General features: G+C 42.4%; 1 protein-coding gene across 1 annotated transcript; it reads left to right on the top strand.

Moving 5' to 3' along the window:
- Positions 1–7,201: 7,201 nt before the first annotated feature.
- E2f6 (E2F transcription factor 6) lies at positions 7,202–25,546 on the top strand. Its single transcript, XM_077791885.1, has 7 exons — positions 7,202–7,998; positions 13,354–13,408; positions 17,215–17,431; positions 18,524–18,680; positions 20,207–20,320; positions 22,822–22,969; positions 23,434–25,546. The coding sequence occupies exons 1-7, from the start codon at positions 7,420–7,422 to the stop codon at positions 23,478–23,480; spliced, it is 1,317 nt and encodes a 438-aa protein (XP_077648011.1). The 5' UTR covers positions 7,202–7,419; the 3' UTR covers positions 23,481–25,546.
- The last annotated feature ends 609 nt before the right edge of the window (positions 25,547–26,155 follow it).

Raw genomic sequence — 26,155 nt, 5'->3', positions numbered from 1 at the left:
CCCTTTCCTCCTGTCATTTTGGAGGTGAAGTCCTTCCTCTGGTCTCCTGTTTCCTCCTCTATCTGTGCTCTGTGTCTCATTCATGTCACCTTCTCAGGCTCAGCAATCCATCAATCACCTGCCTTTTCTCTTGTATCCTCAACCTTTTCCTTCCTAGGAGCTCTTTCTCATCCGCTTTTGAAAGTCAAGGCTTGGGCTGGGGATGTGGCTCAAGCGGTAGCGCGCTCGCCTGGCATGCGTGCGGCCCGGGTTCAATCCCCAGCACCACATACCAACAAAGATGTTGTGTCCGCCGAGAACTAAAAAAAAAAAAAAAAGAAAGTCAAGGCTCTTCCATCTTTAAAACAAAACAACCCCCCCCCCCCAAAAAAAAGGCAGAAAGAAGGAAAGGAGGGAGAGAGAGAAGGAAGGAGGAAGGAAGAAGAGAGAGAGAGGGAGAGAAGGAATGAGAAGAGGAGAGAGAGAAAGGGAATTGGGAAGAAAAGAAAAGGAAGAGAAGGGAAGGAAAAACCAGTCTTCCCTTTCATCTTCTAAGGCAGCCACGATCTCCAGCCACGGTGTGTCCCCTGGCTCTTCCTCTTAGCAAGCTTTGTCGTTCTTCAGTGTGAAACCAAAGCAAAACATGCTCATTGTAAACAATTATAAATGGCATCTGCCAGTCCTCTAAATCTGGGTGCCCTCTTGGTTCAGCCTCTGGTCTCACCCAGTTCTATGCTCTTGTTCCCTGAATGTGATGTTCCTGGACTTCATGTCCCCATTTTCCACCTTCCCACGGAGCCTATCAACTCCCACTCTCCGTTCCTTCATCTTGGCCTCTGTCTCTTGAGCCTCCCTTTCTCTCCATTTTCTTTCTCTTTTTAAATTTTAATATATTTTATAAAAATCATATTATGATTACAGTGGATTATTCAGAGAACAGAAGCACAAAGAAGAATATCAAAATCAGTAATAATTATGCCATCAATGAATAACCACTGATGACATTTTGCATTGTATGTCCTTGATTACATTTTGTTAATTCTCATTAAATATTTATTAATGGAGTATAATAGCCAGTTTAGAAACTTTCCTATCAGGTCAGTTACATTATAGGAATATACCATCATATATATTATGCACTGTTATTTTTCTTACAACATCTAAAATATGCAGATTTTTTTCCTTTTAAAAATTTTTCTATTTGTTCTTTTTAGATATATAAGACAGTAGAAAGTATTTATATATATATATATATATATATATACACACACACACACACACACACACACACACACACACACATATATATGTTTGTTTGTTTAGTTGTTGATGGACCTTTATTTATATGTGGTGCTGAGAATGGATCCCAGTGCATCACACGTGCTAGGCAAGCACTCTACCACTGAGCCACAACCCCAGGCCCAGAATGTATTTTGACATTATACTTACTTGGAATATAACTTCCCCTTCTTATACATGATGTGGAGTTACACTGTGTATTCATATATGAACACAGGAAGGTTAGATCATATTTTCTTTAGTATTCTAGGATTCTTTCCCCCCCGATATTACAAAATGATTATATTTTGGGGACATTAACTGATTTTCAAACTATCATTTTTTTTCTGTTTCACTGCCGCCTCGTAGTTGTACACAATGGTGCAATTCATTGTTACACGTTCGTATATGCACACAGCATAACAATACAATTTGGCCAATACCACTCTCCAGTATTTCCCCTTTCCCTGGCCCCCTCCCTCCCCTGGTCCCTTCCTCTGCTGAGCTGCCCTCCCTGCCCTTCTTTTCCCTTCTCCGTCCTAGCTTCTCTCTCCACTGTCACTGCCCCTGACCCAGGTCAGGCCATCAGCAGCCGACCCTGCAGTTCCCTTGGCAGCATCCCAGCCGTTCTTGCCCCCAGCCTGACTCCCCTCCTGTAGTCTCTGGCTGTCCTACCAGCCGTGTTTAACAACCAGACAGTCTGTAAGACCTGTGCAGAAGAGTGTCGATGCAGGAGTGAGCATGCACAGGAGAGAAGCAACACCTGCCTAACAGGGCATCACAAAGGTGCCATGGTTCAATGTGTCCCTCAGAATTCACATGTTGGAAACTTAATGCTTGTGTGACAGCAGAGGGAGGTGGGACTAACGGAGGCCTTGAGGTGAGAACACAGCAAGTGTGATGATGCAGCAACAAGGCCCTTGCCAGATGACAGTACACTGACCTGGACTTCCCAGGTCAACTACGACCAATTATGAGACAATTAATGTTTATCATTATAACAACCCAGTCTCTGGTGTTGTGTTATAGCAGCATGTCAGTCCATTCTGTTGCTAATAACACAATACTGGAGATCGGCTAAGTTATAAGGAAAAAAAGGTTTGCTTCCACTCACAGCTTTGATCCAAGGTAGAGGGGCTGCAACTGGTAATGGGCTTCTTGCTGGCGGAGTCCTGAGGCAGTGCAGGGCACCACATGGCAGGAATGAAGGACTCAGCCAAAGCCTTCATTTATACCCGACCCACTGTCAGGATATCCCATTAGCCCCCTGATCACATGAGCTGGCCAATCTATTCACAAGGGCAGAGCCCAAACTGCCTTATAGATATCACACCTGTTACCACTTTCTAGTACCTCAAAATCGGAATTGTATTTCAATAAGAATTTGAGAGGAAGAAGCTGTACTCAAACACAGCTTTCCACTCTCCCCTGGCAGAGCTCACATCTTCATATTCAGACTATAATCATTCCACCTAAATAGTCCCAAAGTTGTAACTCATCCCAGCATTAATTCAAAAGTCCAAATCCCAAAATCTCAATCTGAGACTCATCACAAACTCATTCCAGCTGTAACCTGTAAGGTCAAACCAAACTATCAATTTCATAAACCATGGAGGGGTGGAAACCTGGCATGCACTCTATTCCCATGTGAAGAAACAGGCAAGTATAAAGGAGTAATTTGCCCAAAGCAAATCCAAAGCCCAGCAGGCCAGATGTCAAATCTGAAGCCCCAGGTCTGGCATCCTGAGCACTGAGGGGGTGGGGCTGGTTCCCCAAGGTCTCAGGCAGCCCAGTCTCTGTGGCCTCCCTGGGCTCACTTCACAGGTCAGCTCTCCCAGTTTGGAGTCTTGGGACACTGCCGCAGTCTGGCTGGGCACAAAATCACGAGCCACCACACACCTTGTAGATTCAAACAGCAACTCTTTATTCCAGAACTCACACCGGCACTCTACAAACACGTTCTCAGGAAAATTCACGTTCTGGGCAAAATCCACGTACTCCACCAGGCTCTAATCAGCAGGATACGCCCTATTCCCAGCAGGGTACACCTTAAACCTGGAACCACCCTAAACCCAAGGAGCGGGATACTCCCTAAAACCTGATCCGCCCTAATCCAGTAGGATCCTCCTTAAACCCGGATCCACCCTGGTCCTTGAGCAGGGTCACCTTTCTCAAGCATACATGCAATGTCAAGTCCTTCCTCTAAGCAACATGGGGTAGCTGGCAAGGAAATTTCCATGCGTCATTCCTACTTGGCAATGGCTCTCAGCAGGACACCACCCTCCCAGGCTGAGGTTGCACCATGGCTGCTCTAGAGTTCTGGGATCCCAGGGCAGCCCTTATCCCAAGATTCCTCTAGGTATGTGGCAGCTCTGCTCCTGAGGCAGGCCTCTGTGGGGTCTCCCAGGCTCTTCTTTGAAGTCTTCTGAAGCTGCCACGACCCCATAACTCTGCATTCTGCACACCTGAAGAACCAGCACATGCCATACCACCAAGGTCTGCCGCTTGCACCCTTCACAGCAGCAGCACAAGCTGCATCAGGGTGCAGTTGAGCCCTGGTGAGAGCAGCTGTGGAGCACTGTGCTGACCTGGGGGAGCAGTGGCCCGAGGTGGCCCTGGTCAGGGAGCACACAAAGAACACTCTGGGTTATTTCCGAAAACCATCTGCCACCCTAGGCCCTTGGGCCTGTGAGGCCTTGAAGTTTCTCAAGATGCCCTCTGGCTTTCTTCCCACTGTCTTGAGTTCCTGGACCCCTTTTATTCATGATAATGTCTTTAGCAAGTGGTTGCTGAGCTGCACTCTTGGTTTTCTCTCCTGAACACTTTCTCCTTTTTTGCTCTTTACACAAGTAAGCTGTGAATTTTCCAAATCTTTCCACCCTGCTTCCCTCTGCCCCTGAATTGCACTGGAAGTGGCCAAAACCAACAATGCAATAGCCTGAACGCTTTGCTGCCAAAGACCTTCACTCTTAAGTCCAGCCTTCCAGAAAGCCCTAGCTCACAGACACAGTGCAGCCAAGTTCTTTGCTACTGTGTAAACAGGATGGTCTCTTCTCCAATTTCCAACAAAATATTACTCATTTCCACCTTAGACCTCATCAGATGATCACTGCTATCCACATTTCTACCAGAATTCTGGTGGAACTACTTAGCCAATCTCGGAGTTCCAAAACTTTCTCCAACCTTTTTGTCTCCTTCTGAACCCTCAACAGAATCACCCTAAATGTTCCATTCATGGCAGTTAATTTCAAAACTATTCCGGTTTCTACCCATTACCTAGATCCAAAGCTATTTCCACATTTTCAGGTATTCATTACTACCAACAGCCCTACTTCTTGGTACCAATGTTGTCTTATTCCTTTTTCTGTTACTATAACTGAATATCTGAGAGTGGGTAATTTATAAAAAAAAATAAATTTATTTCTTACAATTCTTTTTTTTATATTTATTTTTAGTTGTAGTTGGACACAATACCTTTATTTTATTTATTTTTATGTGGTGCTGAGGACTGAACCAAGGGCCTTGCACATGCTGGGCAAGTGCTCTACTGCTGAGCCACAACCCCAGCCCCTACTTCTTACAATTCTGAGGCTAGGAAGCCCAGGAACCACGGTGCCAGCATCTGGTTGGTGTCTGGTAAGGGCTTCTTGCAGGGGTATCACATGGCAGGCACAGCAAGCCTTCTAACTTGCTTATCTCTTCCTGTTCTTATGAAGCCACAAATGCAATTATGAGGATCCCACCCTCATGACTCTATCATAAGTACCCCCTGGAGCACCCAATTCCAAATACTATTAACATCCGTTAGGGATTAGGTTTTAACAGCATACTCAGAGAAGACAAAGATAAGTGTGAACACTGGCATTTGTTCTAAACGCTCAAACACCAAATGCTGCATTAGAAGTTTAACATGGCTTTGATTTAGCCAAGAATCAATTTGGAGGTTTTAGGAACTTGGAGATAGGTTAAGGATTAGTTTCCTCATCTAGAAAATAAGGAACTGGGCCAGTGCCTTGTAGAATACAACCAAACCCTCAGAGTTTCTAGTTCATGGGTCAGGTAGGGCTGTTCTCAAAAGCTCCCAGGCGATGGTGAAGCAGAGGCCCAGAGGCCACACTTACTGGTAATCAGGTACGTCCAGGCTGCTATAAAGGTACACCATAGGTTAGATGACTCACATACAAGAGAAATTCATTTTTCCCTGTCCTGGAGGCTGGGAAGTCCAAGGTCAAGTGCGGGCAGACGTGGTGTCTGTGAAGGCCCACTTCACTTCCTGGTTCGTACACAGCTGTCTTCTAGCTACAGCTTCATATGGTGGCTTGTGGAAGGACACCATCCTGTTCCAGGGGAGTCTTCTCTTGTGACCTAACCACCTCCCAAAGGCCTCACTCCCCTGCCTTCACACGGGGATTTGGTTTCAACAGGTGACAATTAGTCATGGTGGATAAGGCAAAGGATTTGGTGGCTGGAGTCCTGTGTTTGAGTCCCCTCAGGACCTTAACACAGCATCTAACCTCTCTGAGCCTCTGTACCTTCATCTATATCCTGGAAACATCCAACCCCACAGGAAGATGTGTGTAAAAAGCACCTATAATCCATACCAAATTCAGTTGTTTTTCCTTCCTCCTGTGTGCAGCTGCAGTGTTAGATATATCTGAATTTAGTAAATACATTTTCTGGTTGTCCACCACGCTGGGAACCTCTGGAACGCTAACCTCTGTTGAATTCAGTTCTCTCCTCAGCACCTAACCTACCGTCAGATGCTCAAAATGTGTGAACAATTGTCTTGGGTACAGTCATGCCACAGGTGTCACGTCTGCAGGCTGAACCATTGGCGTGGCACTCCCTTTGTGCTCAGTCTCTCTCCTTAGTCTAGAGAAACTGCCACCACCTTCTGACTGACATTCCACCTTAACTTGCCCAACCCCACTTCTAGCTGTAAAAATATAGTCGAAAACTCTTCTTGGTGATCCGAAGAGCCAATTAAAATACTCATTTCTGGAATCAAATTCTGCCCCTCCCCACTCTCCAGCTAGGACACTGGGTAATTTCTGCAATCTCACTGATCTTCGTTTTCCTGATCTGGAAATTGGGCAGAACAGTACCTAGTCTCCAGTTTTGATATGAAATTTACATGAGAAAAATGTATGCAGAATGCCAGGCATTAAAACGCAATGCCGTCTCCAGAACTTACTGCCCTTGGGGACTCCAGTTGGTAAAGGCTCTCCTAACTCTTCTGGGTAACTCTCCACTCTGCAACAAAACGCAATGTTATAGTGAGATTGTATCTAGTAATTCCTTTAGCAAACATCTATTGAGCACTTGCCAAGTGCCAGGCTCTGTGCTAGACGCTCATAAAAATTAGAGAAGACCTCTAACCTCGGTAAGTTTACAGTCTAGTAAAGCCAACTTCCTGAGGAAGCCTTTGTCACTGGCTTCGCTTCTTGGCTGGCAATTAGAAGCCCCTAGTTTGGCGATAGGAACTTTGGTGACTCCCTGCAAACCTTGAACTTCCATGCATTGCCCCCCACCACATTCACACACAGGGGATGGAACCCAGAGTCTCATACATGCAGGCAAGCACTCTACCACTGACGACATCCACCATCCATGTTTTATTTATTTTGAACCAGAGTCTCACTACCTTGCCCAAGTCGGCCTCAAGACTTGTAATCCTCCTGCCCAGCTCCCCTGTAGCTGGGATTGCAGTGCAGATGTGGGCCACTGGAACCTGCTGTATTACCTTTTTATTCAAAAGTGCTAGTCCCTGTTTAAGTGATCTACTCATTCAGTCATTTAATCTTTACCAGGTAAGTACTGTCATTATTCCAGTTTACAGATGAGAAAACTGAGACAGAGATTAATAACTGGTTTAGTCTTCTAATTTTAAGTAGAGGGAGCCAGAAGACAGTTTATGAATTCAGCTTAAAATGCTCTGTTTATTCGAATCAGCATCTCCCGAGTCTAACCCAATACCTGACACATGCGCTATCAATAATTGCTTCTTCAAATAAAACGGAGTGAAGGGAGCACTGAATCCCAGGACGGTGGGTTACCAACATTCACCGACCGTCCGCGCCAGTCAGCTCAGGAGATGTGTGAATGTCATCAGGAATCAGATGACCTTCCCGAACGCTCCGAACCCGCGTACTGACATCAAGAATGGCGGAGAGATTGCGCTCTCCCCCGCCGCCTCCTTTCTCTCGCCCGCTCCTGGTCCCGGAATCCCCGCTCCACTTCTTCTTTTTCCCTCGCCATCCTCTTCGCGGATTCCGCTCTCCGGGTTTCCCGGCTGCCGGCGCGCGGCTCGGACCAGTGCGTGGGAGCGCCCGGAGAGCGGCGGGCATGCGCAGACGGGGCGGCGCACTGCGCATGCGGGAAGATGGCGGGCCCGGCGTCCTGACCGCGGCGGGTCACCCTCGTCCCCTCGCGGCGGCGGCGGCGGCGGGAGCTCACGGGCTCGTGGGGCCGCGGCGGGCGGGGCGGCCGAGCCAGGCGGCGCCCTCCAGGAGGCCGCGAGCCTGCTCCGTGCCCGGCACCGGGAAGCCGGCGCGTCGGTGGTGCCGCTCGATCCCGCCGCAGAAGGCGGGAGAGCTCGCAGGCGCGAGGGGCGCGGGGCGCCCGCTCGGCAGCATGAGTCAGCAGCGACCGGCGAGGAGACTGCCGAGCCTTCTCGTGGACCCGGCGGAGGAGACGGTGCGCCGCCGCTGCCGCGACCCCATCAACGTGGAGAGCCTGCTGGTAAGCTCGGACGGCGACGCCTGGCCGGCCCCAGCCTTCGGCCCGGGCGCCGTCACGTGACGCGCGGCTTCCCGCCTGCTCCCTGCACCTGCGCACGACGCCCGGGCTGCCGCGGGGCTGCGCGTCGGGTCGAGACGGCGCCGCCTGGGTCGGCCCGGCCCGCGGGGCCCCGCTGCAGCCCGACGTCTGTTCTCGGCTCCCGCTCATTTTCCCACTGGACCGCAGCCATCCTGAACCTTGCCCGAGGCTCTCGTTCGCCACCCCGCGGTTTCCCTTCGCGTACGTGATCTGTCCATTTTGAGGGAGAAAGGACAGGAAGACTGAGTCGTGTTCTTGCTCTAGACCGATGCCCTGTGCTTCGCGGTTGTCGGAGCCCCTTGATGAATCCATCCTTTCCCGTTTCTTAACATATTTTCAACTAATTGGCTGGATTCTCCCCAGAATTGGCAATAACTAAACATTTACCAAAGTCATGGTGCGCAATCCCCGTGCCAAACAATGGGTGAGCATCATCTCAGTTCCGCACAAGAGCCCTAAGAGGCGGTTACTCCTGTTTTACAGTTGTCGGAACAGACTTGAAGATGTTAGATGACTTGCCTGTGTTTAGACAGTAAGTGGAGAAAACTTTCTGAACCTCAGAATGCCTGACTCGAGATAATGAATCCTTGATTGACTTAAACTACGCCCTAAATCCATCTCCCTGCCTCCTCCCATTTACAGTATCGCTTCCCCTTCTCAGACTTCTGGAAAAAGTTGTTTGTGTCCACTTGTTCACCTCTCATGGCCACCATCCCACTTCTGGGGAATTCTGCCCTAAGCAGAAGTCAGGCTGGCCTAAGCAGGTTCTCCAGCAGCAGTTCAGTTCTGGTGGCTCATTTTCACTCCTGGCTTTCTGTAGTTTTACCTGATTGGCCACTCACTCTTGCTGGAAACTCCTTTGATACCACATGCTGTGTGCTCCACCTGCTTATCTCACCTCTTGTCCTGTCCACCTCCTCCCCTTCGTGTCCTGTTGCTGTTGTTCAGGATTACTTTTCTACATACCCCTCACTTTCTTCATGTGGGAGATCATTCATTACTCCTGTGATGTCTGATACCATCTGTATTTGAAGTCTTAATCTTTGAAAATTTGGTAAAAGTTCTAAATTCTCACTCTGGGTAAACCACTTAACTTTGCATGTAGAAGATACACACATCCCTTGAAGTCTTATTCACTCTGGTCGTTTCAGTCACATCATAACAACTCTCAAATCCGTAAACCCAGTTCAAAGCTTTCCTGCTGTCTTCTAGGCATTCCTATTTAAACTTCTACGTCCTAAACGGAATTCATTATCTTCTTGCCAAAGCAAGCTGCAACTTCCATGACCTATTTTAATAAATGGTGTCACCCCACCACATTGCCCAAGCTAGTGGTCTAGGTATCATCTTTGCCTTTTTCCTTATCCAAACTGACCCCCCAGTCGAACTAATTAATCATCAGTACATGCCATCTCTGTCATTGTCCATCTTTCAGACTATTGCAGTGTCTTCCTGACCAGCCATTTTCCTGCTTCCAGTCTTGCCCTCACTTTCCATGTGTGCTCCACGTATAACTAATGATCTTTTTTAAAAGTCTGTTTCTGATCTTGGCTTTTGGCTAAAGTACTCTGTTGTGGTTCCCTAGTGCTCTCAGGATAGAGTAGAAACTTAACAAGCTCACCCTTATCTTTTCTTAACTGTTGCTAAGTTTTCCATATTCTTCTGCTCCCCTGGTCATCACATTTGCTTTCTTCTGGTCCGGGTCGAACTGCCTACATACAGCCTATTCTGCCTTTCAAAACAAAACTTTTTTAAACACACATTTTCCTATGTGTGTAAAAAGTGCTATGGTATTTCAGGTATAGATTTATAGGTTACTTGTCTGAAGAATCTTCCCTGAACTCAGGACAGATAGACACTCATTTGTGTTCCCATAGCACTCTGAGCTTATTTGCTCCAGCCTTTGCAGATTCCTGAGTGTAGTGACTGTCCTTTTTATTGTTGTACATTGTTTGGTGCCTGTGTAAAAAGATTCTGCAGACAGTTCTGAATAAAGTAGGTACTTTAAAGCTGTTCAAAAATGAGTTGTGTATCTTGTTGAGTGTTTGTTGCCTAGATAAGCAGCTTGAAAAATTGTCTGGAATTTTGAGCAGAGAGAAACTAGTATTGATTAGAGATGAAGTTAGCTTTCATTATTGAAAAATAAGGAAAATCTGAATGGGTGAGGAGAATACTGTCACCTCAGAGAAAGGTATATTTCCAAAGAGCTCTTGTAGAAGTATTGTTCTCCAAACAGGGAGTTGGTACAGAGAGGCATCTTTACAGAAATTTTTGATCAAGTTGGCGGCAGTGCTTTGAATGTTAGTCCCAAAAATTTACCTTTTTTTTTTCTCTCCCACCTTTAAAGATATTTATAAGGTCACTTCAAACTGCAGTCACAAATAATAGGGACAAGCATGGCATGCTCTCCTTTGAGGTCTCAAATTTGAAAGTGTAGATCCGTATGTAGATCCGTAAGTGGGGGGTTTCAAGCAGTAGTGAAATAATTTGGAACTTGTCAAAGTATGCCTATTTGCCTGTCAGGAGCTGTAGGTTCCTAGGGAAGTGTGTGCTGTTGAGGCTGTCCTTTGTGATGTCCAGTTTGAAGGCTTCTGCTTTCTCTGGATATGTTGCAACTAAGATACAGACAGGCGGTCTATAAAGGATATCTAGTTCTGGGGTGGACAGAGTTGGAATTCTGCCAAAACAAAGAGTGTTTTTATATTGGGGGGGGGGTGAATGAACATGCTTAGAATGTGTTTCCCTGCATTGTAACTAGTATGTAATGGAACTGCATTTACAGAATGTGGGGAAAGGAAAGCCTTTTTTCTTATGTTGTTAAACCTAATTGGGGGTATTGTCCCTGTCCCACGCTATGGATGAAGGGTAAAGAGCAGAGAAGATTCCCTTCTAGAATATGGGGAGAGCAGACAATAGGCAGTCTGTTTGGAAACCAGTGTATGCAGGGCTTGGCATACACTCTGCTTTAAGAACAGAACCTCTGCTGGGAATGGTGGCACAAGACTATAATCCCAGCGAGTCAGGAGGCTGAGGCAGGAGGATCAAAGCCAGCCTCAGCGACTTGGCAAGGCTCCAAGCAACTTAATGAGACTGTCTCAAAACTACAAAGGGACTGAGAATGTGGCTAAGTGGGTAAGCACCCTTGGATTCAATCCCTGCTACCAAAAAAAACAAAAAAAAACAAAACCATAACCTATGCAACAAAGCACCTATGAGCGCATGTGTAACAGTTTATGATGTTTGTTTACATGAGTTTCACATCATTGTGGTAAGGATGGGTTTTTTCATTCAAGAATCTTGTTCTGATAGCTAGCCCTTATCTCATACTCTGTGAGAAGAGGGGTTAAATGTAAAAACAGCATTGACAGTTTGTCATACTTGTCTGTTGTTTGACTATCCTTGGGCTGCTCCAGTGTTCTTCTGTTGTATGCTGTGTTTGCAAGTCACTGTCATTAGCGCTGCTGAAGAGAGGTTGGCAGACATAGTCCCTGCCACCAGGACAGGCATTCCCAGCAGCAGTGATCATGCCCCTGCAGGCCTAGTGCTCCTGTCAGATCTAAACTAGTTTTACCGTGGAACTCTTATCTAAACAGAATTCCTCTCTGTTAAGGTCACTTGTTCCCTGATGTTATTTTCTGTTGTAAATGATAAGGAAATCATCATGCCAAAGATTGCAGCACTGATGTAAACAGCTTCTTAGCTGCTCACCTGTTTTAGTCAGTTTTTTTCATCACTGTGACCAAAAGATAGACAAGAGTAATTGGAAAAGGAATAATTTGTTTTGGGCTCGAGGTCTCAGTCCATAGACGCCCAACTTCATTGTTCTGGGCTGAAGGTGAGGCAGACAACATGATGGTGGAAGAGTGTGGTAGAGGAAAGTGGCTAAGAACATCACCCCAGGAGAGCTCTGCTCAACAAGGACAAAACAAACTCCAAAGGCACACCTTCAGAGACCCACACCCTACCTGCCTATAGTTACCACCCAGTTAATCCCTATCCGGGGATTAAGGCACTATTAGGTTACATCTCAACCCAATCATTCACCTCTAAACCTTCTTGCATTGTCTCACACAAGAGCTTTGGGGAATTACCTCATATCTAAACCATAACATTACCTGACCTCGTTCCTCCCCAACCCCAGTCCTTTTGCCATATTTCTATCCTACTTGTATCATGTTTTTAAACTGTGAATTTTATTATATCACAGTCTTGTTCATAAATCTTTGGTGATTCTCCACTGCATGTGACACGAGTCCAGGGTCCTTAGCATGATCTTTATATGGTGCTTGTCAGCTTCAAAACCAAGTCACTTTCACATGGTCACACAGGTGGGTTCTTAAAAAGCGCTATGCAGTTTGTATTCTCACATCTTTATTTGATTTCCTGTACTCTGACTGGGTGCATTCACGGTACTCCTGTTGATTCTCTCCTTAAAGCACCTGTGGGAATCACTACCTTAGTTGTGCTTTATAGAACAATTTTTTCACTAAGACAAGAACTGATGATAGCCTGTCTGGAAACACAACATCTTGATAATGCTTTCCAAGACAAGGCCGTTGTGGGTTTCTATTCACATGGTTTTATTGTAAGATTTTATTTTATTTGGGAGGGGGCAGTTTCTAAATGTGTTGCAGATGTATATGCAAACTTTGATAATCTCTAAGCAACTGGCAAATGGTGAGAGCCTTGATAAGGTGCTACTAATTTCCTAGTTGTTTCAGGAATTGAAAAGAAAATTTTATTTCTGTGATACCAAGGTTCCTAGTATGCATTTTTTTTTCCATTATTAGAAGTGCTGCCACTCTTAGGTTAATTATAATGGTAATGCATGGCTGGCTCTTCAGAGTTTGTGAGCAAATTTTTTTGGAACCATCCACTTAAATAGCAGGGGGTGAGCATTTGTGGTTGAGACTATCTTCTACTTCTGCTAAGCTTTCCAGAGTTGCCGACAGTCTTAATGATCATTGTATTCTTTTTAATCCTTATACTTGCAGTCAATACATTAGCATGTATTCAGTAATAAATTCTTACGTACATATTTTCATCCTCTCCCTTCCTTTCTTTCCTACTTCCATAGGGAGCTCATGCAGTCTGAGAAACCCAAATCTGTGAACATTGTCAGACATGATTATAAGTAGAATAGCTATATTTTGGACATACTAGTTTTCTCACACCCAAATTAATTACCTCAAGGTGAGAGTGGGGAGGCTTTGTATTATACAGTAAAATGCTGTTTTTAAATTGCTAAATTAAATTTTTATATCTTCTTTTTTTCAGCCATCGAAAATAAGGATTAATTTAGAAGATAATGTACAATATGTGTCCATGAGAAGTAAGTTGATTCCTGAATAGATTTTACATTCTGTAGTTGAATTTAATATAGTAAAAATGATTTATTTTAAATGTACATGAGGCTGTGAGAACCAAAATAATAAACAAAATGTACTATTGGAACACTGAAATGTGATTTTGAATTTTTAGTAAAATGTCCTGAAAGTTGTGAACTGAATGATGTGCATAAAGGCCAGTTCATTTCCCATTGCTTTAGATATGTCATTTTAAAAGAATAGTCAAAAATAATAGACATAACTCACAGGTGGGATCTGAACCCATCAGACTTATGGAGATGGTAGAATGGTGTTTACCCAGAGCTGAGGAAGGTATGAGGTTGATGGGAAGGAGACACCTTGATTGATGGTTCAGTTAGAGGAGAGCAATGGTTTCTAGTGTTCACTTGCACACAGGGTGACTATAGTTAATGTGTGTTTCAAAATGGCTGAAAGACAGAATTTAAAATGGTCTTATCACAAAGAAATGATAAATATTTGAGGTGATGGAGATGCTAATTAGCCTGATTTGAGTGTTCAGCAGTTTGTGCATGTATCAAAGTATCACCTTGTATCTCATCAATAGATACAATAACTGTTTATTCATATTTAAAATAAAATAAATTGAGTGTGGTGGCACCTACCCTTAATCCATCTACTCAGGAGGTTGAGGCAGAAAGATCGAAAGTTCAAAGCCACCCAGGGCAATTTTACTGAGACCCTGTCTCAAATAAAATTTAAAAACTGACTGGGGATATAGCTTAGTGGTAGAGTACTTGCTTAGTATGTCTGAGGCCCTGAGTTCAGTCACCAGGACTGCAGAAAATGAACTGAAAAATCTACATTTGAGGATATTTTCCTCAGATTCCTCTGTGAGGTATATTATTTATCCCCTAAAAAATTTAAGACATTTAGCAGTACACATGAAGACAGTCTCTTGCTTGGAATTCCATTGACTCTTTCCGGCTAACCCCCTGCATAGGTTTGTGGTATCAGGTGCCCTAGTTCCCTATTCTTTGGGACATCTTTGTGATAAATTGTCCCACCCCTGATTTCCTTTTAATTTGATCCCTAATGGGGTCTTAGAGCATACATGCCCAAATATAAATCTTATAACTATATCCATCCTAATTTTCTTTAACCCCTGCTGCAGTATTCATGTCTCTGGGTTTAGTCAGCTTTACCTTTGAGGTGTTTTTCGTCTGTTTCATACCACTATCTTAAAATGCCATCTCACATTTATTGACCTCATACAACACCTGGTATTATATTAAGCTCTTTGCATGAATTATCACAACACTTCAAAATATAGGTATCAACTATTATTTGTTTATTTTGGTACTGGGGATTGAGCCAGAGTCACTTTACTACTGAGCAACATTCCTTGCTCTTTATTTTCCATTTTGAGACTAAGTTGCTTAGAGTCTGCCTAAGTTGCTGAGGTTGACCTTGAATTTGTGATCCTCCTGCCTCAGCCTCCTGAGTTGCTGGGATTATAGGCATGCACCACTGTGCCTGGCTATAGTTCATATTTTGTAAAGAGAAAAAATGGAGGTCCAGAAAGATTGCTGAAAGTCAAGATTCAGTTCCACACTTGTGGCTTAAGAGCCTAATTCAGCCTACCCCTTCCCTCTGCAACCAGTATGATTTTTCTAATGCAGAAATGGGATTATGATATCTTTCAGTCTGAGTTCTTCAGTGGTGCTGTACGGCCTGTAGAGAAACCCTAACTCCTCACATATTTGATTTTATTTATTTGTATCACATCTATAGGACACCTGCTGTCTTTCAAAATGACAAGGTAGTAGAGAAAGGGGTTGATAAAAAGACAAGGTCTTCAAGTTGCCCCTTGCTTAAGGCTGCAGCCTCATCCCCAGTACCCTGCTGACCTCATCTATCCCTGGGGCTGCACCGCTTGCAAGTTCCATGACTGCTCCTTGTTTGCCAGTGCTGCTTTGTCCTTAGACCTGGTGTCTTCTCTGCCTCCCTCAACAGTAGGGACATCTCCTCATCTTTCTGTGCTGTTCCCAGAATGCTCCTATCAGGTGTCTCCAGTTTCTACTCCAGTAAAGGTTGTATTTCATGTTCTCAAATGACTTTGCACACCTGTCTGAGCACTTAGCTCAGGGTTATAATAGACCTCCTTGTTAGACTCTGAGATGCCCTGAAGATCTTTTTATTCATATTTATATCCCTGTGGCAACTTTCATGGTGTAGGTGTTGAGTTAGATTTGTTCTTTATTACGTGGTTAATATCCTAGGAATGTACTTATCCTGGATTTATAAGACTCAAATTTTGTTAATAGTGTAATTAAATATATGGTTTTTAAAGTTAGAATTTCTCATTTATAATCTGATTTGTCATGAAATTGCTCCTTTTGTCTACTTTCAGTTTAAAAAACTGTTAAATTCCTGATTTATTCCTGTTTAATCTTAAGTCTAGGAATTGAGTGTCATAGGGAAAATGTTAATATTATAAAATATGTGCTTTTGTTCTTAGAACAACTACCAGTGATCTTGTAAAAATGGAACAAGACTCTGGAGTGGTTCTGAGAAAGAGTTCTGCTGGTTGTGGGGAGGTTGGGTAGCTCTTTTTATTTTTTTAGTTTGAGACAGGATCTTGCTAAGTTGATGAGGCTAGCTTTGAACTTGTGATCCTCTTGCTTCTGCCTACAAAGCTGCTGGGATTATAGGCATGTGCTACTGCACCTGGCATGAGAACTTTTTTGTAGTATCAAATTAGAAAAGATGGATGATAATATTCAGGCACATGAAATAAAGCCCTGATATGCTACATAATGATACAGCCTACAAGCTGTAGAGCAGTTTAGTAGCACAAATCAAAATTCCTTAAAAATACTCTAACTCAGCAGTTCTACATCTTGGAATTTGTCTACAGGAAAGAATTAAGGGTACATACAATAATTTTTATAACAAAGCGGTCTGAGTTGCCAGTGTGAGGATCCCCTCAGCAGATACTTCATGTGGTCAAATATGCAGCTGTTAGGAATAGTGGATACACTTGTCAGAATGTGCACAGCATTAAAAGGGCATGTTATGCGATGGTGCCTTGCTGTTTCTGCTTGTAAAAACTATATCTACATATTGACATGCAAATATGTTGGGGTTTGTTGCATGAAGTCCACAAATTGTCACAGTAGATGAGTAAAATTAGAGATTTGTTTCCCTTCATGTGTTTATTAATATAGAGTAATAAATATTTTTTAAGAGAGAATTTTTTAATATTTTTTAGTTTTCGGTGGACACACATCTCTGTTTTATTTTTATGTGGTGCTGAGGATCGAACCCAGCACCCCGCGCATGCCAGGCGAGCACGTTACCGCTTGAACCACAATCCTAGCCCAGTAATGAATATTTTAAAAAACAAATGTACCTCTTTTCCTCAAAAATGTATCATATATTCAAGGGAAACTGGTTGCATATCTCAAATACTCCTTTATGGAAACCAAAAGCCTTTGTTGAGAATTGGGATAGACATGAATTTTTTGTCCAACTCAAGAAATTGATTTCATAGAAATTAGCTATGATTTGGTCAGTGTGTATAAATTTCTATGTCTGCTTTCTTTTTTTTTAAGTATTTATTTTTTAATTGTAGTTGGACACAATACCTTTATTTATTTTTATGTGGTGCTGAGAATCGAACCCAGGGAGCACGCATGCTAGGCGAGTGCTCTACCGCTGAGCCACAACCCCGGCCCCCTAAGGGTCTGCTTTCTGATCAGGAGGAAATGAATGTTTAAATGATTTGAGAAATGTTACTTGAAATTTTATGAATGTGTTTGTTTCCCAGAAGCTCTAAAAGTGAAGAGACCTCGTTTTGATGTATCACTAGTTTACTTAACTCGAAAATTTATGGATCTCGTCAGATCTGCCCCTGGGGGCATTCTCGACTTAAACAAGGTTGCAACAAAACTGGGAGTTCGAAAACGAAGGGTCTATGACATTACCAATGTCTTAGACGGAATTGACCTCGTTGAGAAAAAATCTAAGAACCATATTCGATGGATGTGAGTTGGTCAAAAATGTTTCGTTGCCTTTTCCCCCCCTCCTTGTTAAGTAATGATCCCGTACTTGAACCAAGTGAGGTATTAGCAATGGTTGATGATATAAACAAAGTAGCATGATTCTTGGTTTTCAAGATCATAAGATGGGTTATGTAGGTTTTTTTTTTTTTTCCCTGCTGTTTTTAAGTATTTCCTTAGTTCTGCTGATGTCAGGGGGAAATAAGTTAAGGTTGAAAACTGATTGTCACAAAGCAGTCTGATAGACACCTACAGGCTTCCCAGGAGTTGTCATTTAGTAGTGTGGGGGGAGGGGCAGGAATCAGATTCTTAGTACCCCAGATAATTAGGATGCAAATCAACTGTGAATCAATATTCCATAACACATTGGCTGAATGTAAAAAGAAAGAAAGAAAGAAATTGGAATTAATGTCGAAAAGACAATTGCTATAGACTAGACATGATTTAAAGAGATCCCATGGAGAGTCTGGCCTTGGGATTAAGGCATACATGAGGCATGTGTATGTGTATGCACATGTGCATAAGAAAAAAAATGTTAAACTAGGGCAGGTATTTTGGATCAAGACAGAAAGGGTTCTAGCCTGTAAATTATAAATGCCTTCAGGCAAATGAAAAATGCAAAAACCATAAAATGACTCTTAAGTAATTAAATGTTAGAAGAGGTTATTTTTCAATAACAATACAGATTGAATTCTAATGTGAATGTGTTTGCTTCAGAGGTTCATGTCAGATTATATTCTGAACCACTGGTTAGAATTAGATTTGAACAACTAGCAAGCAGAGGATAAAGGTGACAGCCTTTTCCCCTATTTTTGTTCCTTATCATGAAGATTAATGGGGGAGAAAGTGCATATCAAATGTTGTTCAGCTATACCATACTGTAGTAACCACTAGTAATAAAAGATCTCTTAAGAATAATGAATATATTCAGGTAGAACATGCATACTAGGAAAAATATAGACCCATAGAATTTTAGCAGAGAAACTATCATGTAGCCGATACTCCTTGTTTTTCACATGTGCAATTGCAATTATATGTTATTAATGGTGGCTTTTTTTCTTCTTCTTCCCTTTTAAGAGGATCTGATCTTAACAATTTGGGAGCAGTACCCCAACAAAAGAAGCTGCAAGAGGAACTTTCAGACTTATCAGCAATGGAAGATGCTTTGGATGAGTTAATTAAGGATTGTGCTCAACAGTTATTTGAGTTAACAGATGATAAAGAAAATGAAAGATATCCTTTAAGTATATGTCTTTTTAAAATTTCTGCTTCCAGAAGAGATTAAGTGGTAGAGTCATTTGGGGGATTTAGGTGTTGAATTAGACTTCTAAAAGTTAATGCCAAGCAAAGCAGAGCACCCCTGTAACCCCAACTACTTAGGATGTTGAGGCATGAGGTTCATGAGTTTGAGACCAGCCTGGGCAACAGTTACTGAACATAGTGAGACTCATCTCCCCCCCCCCAAAAAAAAAAAAAAGTTTTAGTATAATTTGGTGGTATCACCTCAGTTTTACACAAGCAATAAATACATTTGTTGCTTTGGGCATCTTTGTATGGTGTTTCTTAGGTTAAATTCTAGATGGTATATACAGGGACAAATCCAGGTTGAAATTTCCACTTAAAATAACAAGTTCATTCTTATTTTTGTGGACTCTATACTACATAGTAAAATATTTGTTACTTTTCACAAAAATCTTGTTTTCCCTAATTTGTGAAGTAAAGTTTATTCTGGAACGAAAGGAATTTCCATTCCCATCCACACTAGCCTGCTGCTGCTGGATATCTGCCCTCCTCTGAAGCTCAATATTGGGACTGAGGAGAGGCTTGGTTTTGGTGCTGACCTTCTCTGGATCCCCTGGACCTTCATGCCTGTTCCCTTGGGGTGCCTTTTGTGGGGGTGTCAATGACTCTGACTTGCCCTATGCTTCCAGCTTGCTTAACACTTCCCTTGGCAGGCACAGCTTCTATTCCCATGGTACCGTTACTAGAAGGAAGACAAAGCATGATCACATCACTGCAGCCAGCCACAAAGTGCACAGGAAGGAAGGATGCTGGGGTAACCAAAAATATTTCTTAAGTAGTAAAAATGTTTACATTTTATAGATTATTTTTCTTTCATGTTAGGGGATTCTTCTCCAGATCCAGAATGTTTTTTCTCAAAGTTCCCTGAATGGGGAATGGGTGTGAATTTGAATATAGTAGTCTTCCCGTATTGATGGTCTTGCTTTCTGTGGTTTCAGTTACCTGCAGTCAACTGTGGTCCATATATGTTAAATGGAAAATTCCAGAAATAATTCATATGTTTTAAACTACTTTTATGACAGTGTATTGTTTTATTATTATTTATTATTTTTTATTATTTTATTGTTTTTATTATTATTAATCTACCTGTTATAAAAAAACTTCATCATAGGTATATATGTATAAAAAAAGTACAGTATATTTAGGGTATTGTACTGTCTGTGGTTTTAGGCACCCACTAGGGTCTCAGAATATATCCCCCTCCTATAAAGGAGAATCTCTGCACCTTTGTGAATTGTGTTTGTGTTACAAACTCAGACTTAATTAATATTCTTCTCTAGAAGTTGTCATCGTGACATTTCAAAGTATGAAATAATTTTTTTCCTGCTTGCCTTAGATGTCAGTTTGCATCTCCTAAGAACTAAAGATGTTTTAACACTTCCTTTCATTTATTACAAGAGCTAAATTATCTACCCAGTATACAGCACTCTGCTTAGAGATCCTTGACTGATTTTTACACTAGCGTATGTAACGTATCAAGATATTCATAGCATTCAAGCCTTCCACGAACAGATTGTTATTGCTGTTAAAGCTCCAGAAGAAACCAGATTGGATGTTCCAGCTCCCAAAGAAGTAGGTAGCCCTTCCTTTTACCAAATATTTAAGGAGAGAGGTGGGATAACTGCTAGGCCTGTGATTTATTATAGTCATAATAACTTACTGTGCATTATGTATTGTTAGCTCTATATCCAGTACTATTCAAGGCACTCAGACATTTTAACTTGTTTTGACTAACACACATATAAAGTAGTTGTTGTGACTTAAAAATGAGCCAGAGCAGGGGCTGGGGTTGTGGCTCAGTGGTAGAGCGCTCACCTAGCACAGGCGAGGCCCTGGGTTTGATCCTCAGCACCACATAAAAATAAATCAGTCTGAAGATAACCCAGTAAATGACAGAACTAGATTAAAATGCAAGAAGTTTGGCTTCAAAGTTCATTCTTAACTATGGTGCTATAATGCTGTTGGAGGAGCCACCAAGAATTGGCCTTAGTCTTGGTGTTCCAAAAGTGAGATTGGGTCACAGCCAAGGCTTCAGGGAATTAACTTACTAACAAAACTCATACAAGACTAATTATGAACAAACTAGAAAACTAAGTTATAAATTTAAAATCTCAGTATAAATAGAAATATCAGCCACCAGCTGCTTAGCTCATTCTTTCCCTTTCAGGAAAGTTTATACTGAAAGATAATTGTCATCAGAAGGCTGCTTGGTAAGGATGGAGTCAGAACCAAGGAAGATGGTCATTCTTGGAACAGACCATCAAGTCCAGACAGCCTGATAGACCAGTGCATGTGCACGTAGCAAATCCTCATCATTGCTATAGCAAGGAATATTTGCATTGTCCTCTTTTCCTTTTATCCCCAGCAGCACCCTGTCCAAGTGGGACCACATGTTACCTGACAGTGTATTCTAAATTCATTAGCAAGCAGCTTGATTTTGTTAGTCACAGCCAGATTATGACTTGTTGGTGAGGTTTTCTAGTTGTCTTATTTGGATTTAGATATATGCCAAGTATCCAGGTATCGTTTATATGCAGTATCAATTGTTTCACAGATGTTGAAACTTTTTTTTCTTAAATAAATAACCAGTAATCCTTTGCTATATCTTACCTTGGGGCATGATAATACATTCTGCTAGAAGTGATGTAGTTGGATTTTTACCCAAGGTCTGAATTGCTTCAGACTATAATTACTAAGCCTTTTAATCATACCCAAACTTTCTCTGAAGACCCGTGTAGAAGTCTGCTCGTAGGCCTTCTTGTGGGCCATGCTCAGTAGGTGAGAGCCTGCTGGTTTCAGTGTAGTCTTAAATCCACAAAGATCTGGGGCGGGGTGGGGTGGGGTGGGGTTCTATGGAATTGGGTCTTGTCTTATAAATAATTTTCTCAGGACACAGTCACCTGGCCATTTGTTTAGATATTGCTTCTAGATGCTTTTACACTACAATGGCAAAGTTGAGTAGTTGTTAAGGAACAGTGTGGCCTACAAAGCCAGAATCATTTACTATGTCTCACCCTCTGTAAGAGAAATGTGCTAGCCCCCAATTTAATGAGTGATTCCTCAGCTGGCTGCCAGTTCAGAGCAATATCTTGAGTTGTTCCAATGTTTAAAAATATCTACAGAGTTTAGAATACTACAGAGTTTACCATTCAAACCAGACCTGAACTGGCACTTCAGCACTGAGCACAGGTGTTCTCTAGCCCACCTTTCTGGTACCCAGAAGTCACAGCAAGGTTGACATATGAGGTGTTAAGACCCTCTGAGATACTACATCTCCCCCAAACTTACTTGTCTGAGATCATGGCAGGTGGAACAGGTAGGGCAGCAATCTGCATTGTCCAGCCTGGCCTTCCCTAAGAAAGGGGAGAAAATGGACTTCATTCAGAGTCAGACCAACTCCCAGTTAAAAAGACAAGGAACCGTGAGTAGAACTGCTCCTTATAACTTTAGCTTGATTCTCAATAGAAGAACCAGTTTCCTGATTTCTTGTGGGAAAAGTGTTGTAATTGTTCCTGCTAAGTCTGAAGCCAAAGGATATTGAAAAATCCTAGGTAATAATACTCCATTGTGTGCAATTCTTTGTGTGTTTGAGGTTTTAAATTGCCTGAGGTGTATTTTAACTTTTTTTTTTTTTTTTTTTTTGGTTCTTTCAACTGAAGGACAACCCTTCCTGCTACCTCAGTACCTCTTGATTGGCCTGGAAATCCAAATACACCCTTATCATAGGGGACCCTAGGGTATTCCATGGTTCTTAATCATCAAAACACTGATTTTTGACTCTGAAATTCAGTCTTATTAAAGGATCAACCCCTGGTGTAGAAAAAGATAGGCTCTTGAGAAACAAAGTATCCACTTGACAGCTCTACCATTACTGCATGATCAAGTAGCTATTGTAACTGAGTTTGCCAATGGTCTAATGAGACTATAGCTGAGAGCATGATTTTTCTTAAAGATAGGGTAGAAGGAAAGCTACAAGAATTTGAGTTTTTTGGAAGGTTTGCAGTCTAGGACGTGAAAAACTGTGTTAATGGCTGCTCTTGTTCATCTTAATGTTTTTGTGTGTTCTTTGTCAGGACTCTATCACTGTACACATAAGGAGCACCAGAGGACCCATTGATGTGTATTTATGTGAAGTGGAGCAAAACCATTCAAATGGCAAAACATCTGACAGAGTAGGAACCTCTTCATCTAAAAGCAAACATCCAGAACACCCTGAGAAAGGTAAGCATATCAATTTTGCAATTAAAGAAAGTAAAGATTTTATGTATATAATATGTGTATTATGTATAGCCTGAGGATTATTTTTTATCTTCTATCCACAAAAACATGAGTTTAAAAATAATTGCAAGGTCATTGTTACTGTAGTTAAGAATATTCCTTCATAGTTAAGTTCCACATAGTTTTAATAGTAGTGGAAATAACATTGTAGTCAGTCCATGGGGGCACCAGCTGGCTGTGGCCTCTGAGTAGGGAGGACTTTCTGCATTCTCTGACAGTGCTTCCAGCTACAGGTATGAATTGTTGTTTACTCTTGAGGCTGAAAACATTAGCCTTCTGCTGTTGATGTGAGAGATTGGTGCTTGTGTACAGTTCTTCTTTTCTAGCAGTGGAATTGCAGGCTCTGTTGGCCACCCGCTTTTTAAGAAAGATAACACTTAGAATTTCTCTTATCTGTTCTTTTTCAGGAGAAAATCTTCAGCAAGGTGAAGACGTGCTTGAAGTGAACAACTGATAGCATTTGAGAATTAATGGGTTGAAATTTTTTTACCTTTTCTTTTTGGAACATCCTGTGTGGATGAATTATGCATCGATTTGAATTTCAGAGCAATAAGTCATCCAGGAAGTGCTCTCATTCTCAGTCAGTAGCAGCATTAAGGCCACTAGTGTCTTCAAGTAGCTCCCTACTTAGATAACTGGGTAATTATGGTTTCTGCATTCAAAAACAACTTTTTTTATAATTGTTCACTGCATTTCGTCAGTGAAATAGACATCTTGCCTCCTGAAATAACTTCTTCACAAAGAGTATCACGAAAATAGACGGTCAGGCCTGGCACAGACAGTTCTTCGTGGACTCTGCCTTCCTTAAAGGATTATGTTGTATATCACAAAAATAATTGCCTTACACTGGTTCACGTTTGCAGTTGAGTGTTGTACATTGGCCAGGTGTACGCACGGATCTAAAGGTGGTGTTTTTGTATATATCTGTATAATGTTTAGATTACTTATGAAATATATCTAAATGACACTTTTTGCCCTTGTACAGCCAAAATAATGTATATATGAAAATTGACAGACAAATGCTCTAATTTCCTTGGAACCTATATAACTTATTAGAATCCTCTGGATGAGGGTTAGAGGAGAGTTTTTCCAAACTTCTACATGTAGAAGTCTCACAAATGTGCTATACGTTTAAGTTCATAATACTAATTGAAGTAATTTAATGTGGATCCCAGTGCTAAAATTGGAGTCGGATGCTTCTTGATGTTGAGCTGCCTACAGAGTTATTGTGTCCCAGCAGATTGGTGGCATGCCCCAAATCCTTGGGGGTTAGTACAGAAATGCCATCAGGCCTAATTCACTGAGACATGAATTCAATCATGGTGAAATTGGAAACTGTTAAGCTTTTTGCAAGCAGATTTTGTAATATGTGTCTGTGTGCAGCCTTTCTCCTCAGTCAGAGGGGTTTTACTTACCATGAGTTGTACCCTCCCCTCTCTCCAGCTCTAGTCCCACCTTTCCAAGACCTAGCTATTTCTACCTCAGTGGGTAAGTCATTTACCACTCTGTGCCTCAGTTTACTCAGTAGTTTACCATTAGACTGTGACTCCTTGAGGGACTTTGTCATAATCATTATTATATCCCAGCACCTTGCACCATGCCTGGCCCATGGGAAGTGCTCAGTGAATGTCTGACGGATCAGTGAGTGCATGATTGCAGAATGAGGTGGATGAAACCTGGCTTGTCTATCACACAGGATTCTGTGAGCATCTGAAGCCTCTTTTGCTTTCAAGGAAAAAATTGAAGCAACTTGAAATTAAGACTGTGTATAAAAAGATTTATAATAGGGATCCAAATCAAAATATTACTAAATAGTGGATTCACATACTCTGAGCTCAGCAGCTTTGCCAGTCCTGACCTCTGCTGGACACCAGCTCCTCCCCCCACAGTCCCTGCTTTTTAATTTCTATATGCTTGGGGACTGCTAGCCTTGAGGCATCGTCTCCCTCTGACTTAGACAAAAAGTTGTCTTTTGAAATCAGCCAAAGAAAAGCTACAGGGGGCACTGGTCACTGGACTAGTTGGTAGTATGGCTTGACAAGATAGGGAACACAGGAGGAACAGCAAGGGTGGGATAAAAATTTCAAAAAAGTTGTGAACATGGAAGTGAGAAATCAAGCAGGAGGTTGTATATGTGTAGGTCAGGTGCTCTTGGAAAGATCTGAGCTCTGTGTAGTAGATTGGGCAGATATTAGTTGACATGTGATCTTGTAAATCATGAGAGTAGAAGAGGTCATCTAAGGAGAATGTAAAGAGGAGAGGCCCAGAAACAGCTGTGTTTAAGGGGAATACAGAAGAAAGAGCCTTTCCTGAGAAGAAATAACAGGGAAATAAAACTAAAGGAGATAGTGTCCCAAAACCAAGGAAGCATTGCCAAAGGTGAGCAGCAATTCCTGACTTGTGAAATGTGATGAATGTTCTGCCTTATACATTGTTCTGAGGGTAAAATGAAATCATGTCAGCAAAAGTCTTATGTAAATTGTAAATGTGTTACATAAATGAAGTAGCTCCGCCACTCCATCTTCAGGTGTTCAGTGTCTTCTTTTTAGAACTGACAAATGTCTGAGGGCTAATTTCGTAGCCCTTTCTTCATCTACCACACCTTCCCTGCTGACTTTGATGGGTATGGCTAGTGACTTGAGCAGCCCTCCTCTTTTAAGAGCTCCAAAGGGGTCAGAAGTCCTGGCCTCAGGAGGTGCGCACACAGGCTCACTAGGGCTGGACATGAGAACCTAGAGCAGTGGCCAGCCTCTCAGCCTATCACTTTATCCTTGTTTTGAGGGACTTTCTTAATCGCTGGCTTTATTTCCAGTGAAGCTAACTGCACCCAGCCAGTCATCCGCGTCATCTCTAACTGGTGTTTATGAAAAATTGAAGCTATAGAGAAGGTGACTTTCTGCACACAGGGATATATAACAAAAGAGCATCTAGGGGAGAGGTGCACCCAGGTCTCCACGTGGAAGGACTTGGAGTGGACTAATACTCTTCGCCTCTTCCGCCCCCTCAGCCACCTCTGCAGAAGAAAAAACGGGTGGCTTCTCTAGTCATGAGTTTGGAAAAGGGAGCTGAACAGTAAAGGCCCAGTTCCTTCCGGGTTTCCTCTCTTTGGAACTTCCTGCTATGGAAATA

The sequence above is a fragment of the Urocitellus parryii genome, chromosome 12 (genome assembly GCF_045843805.1).
Source record: "Urocitellus parryii isolate mUroPar1 chromosome 12, mUroPar1.hap1, whole genome shotgun sequence".
In the NCBI taxonomy this organism is placed as follows: domain Eukaryota; kingdom Metazoa; phylum Chordata; class Mammalia; order Rodentia; family Sciuridae; genus Urocitellus; species Urocitellus parryii.
The sequence above is the reverse complement of the archived record's forward strand: the minus strand, read 5'-3'. Positions and strand labels throughout refer to the sequence as shown.

Bases quoted from the DNA above. Each gene is read 5' to 3' on its own strand.
- E2f6 (XM_077791885.1), top strand. From the start codon at position 7,420: ATGGCGGAGAGATTGCGCTCTCCCCCGCCGCCTCCTTTCTCTCGCCCG. The intron at 17,432-18,523 runs GTGAGTTGGTCA...TTCCCTTTTAAG, and splicing joins AAGAACCATATTCGATGGAT to AGGATCTGATCTTAACAATT. The intron at 18,681-20,206 runs TATCCTTTAAGT...CTGATTTTTACA, and splicing joins ATGATAAAGAAAATGAAAGA to CTAGCGTATGTAACGTATCA.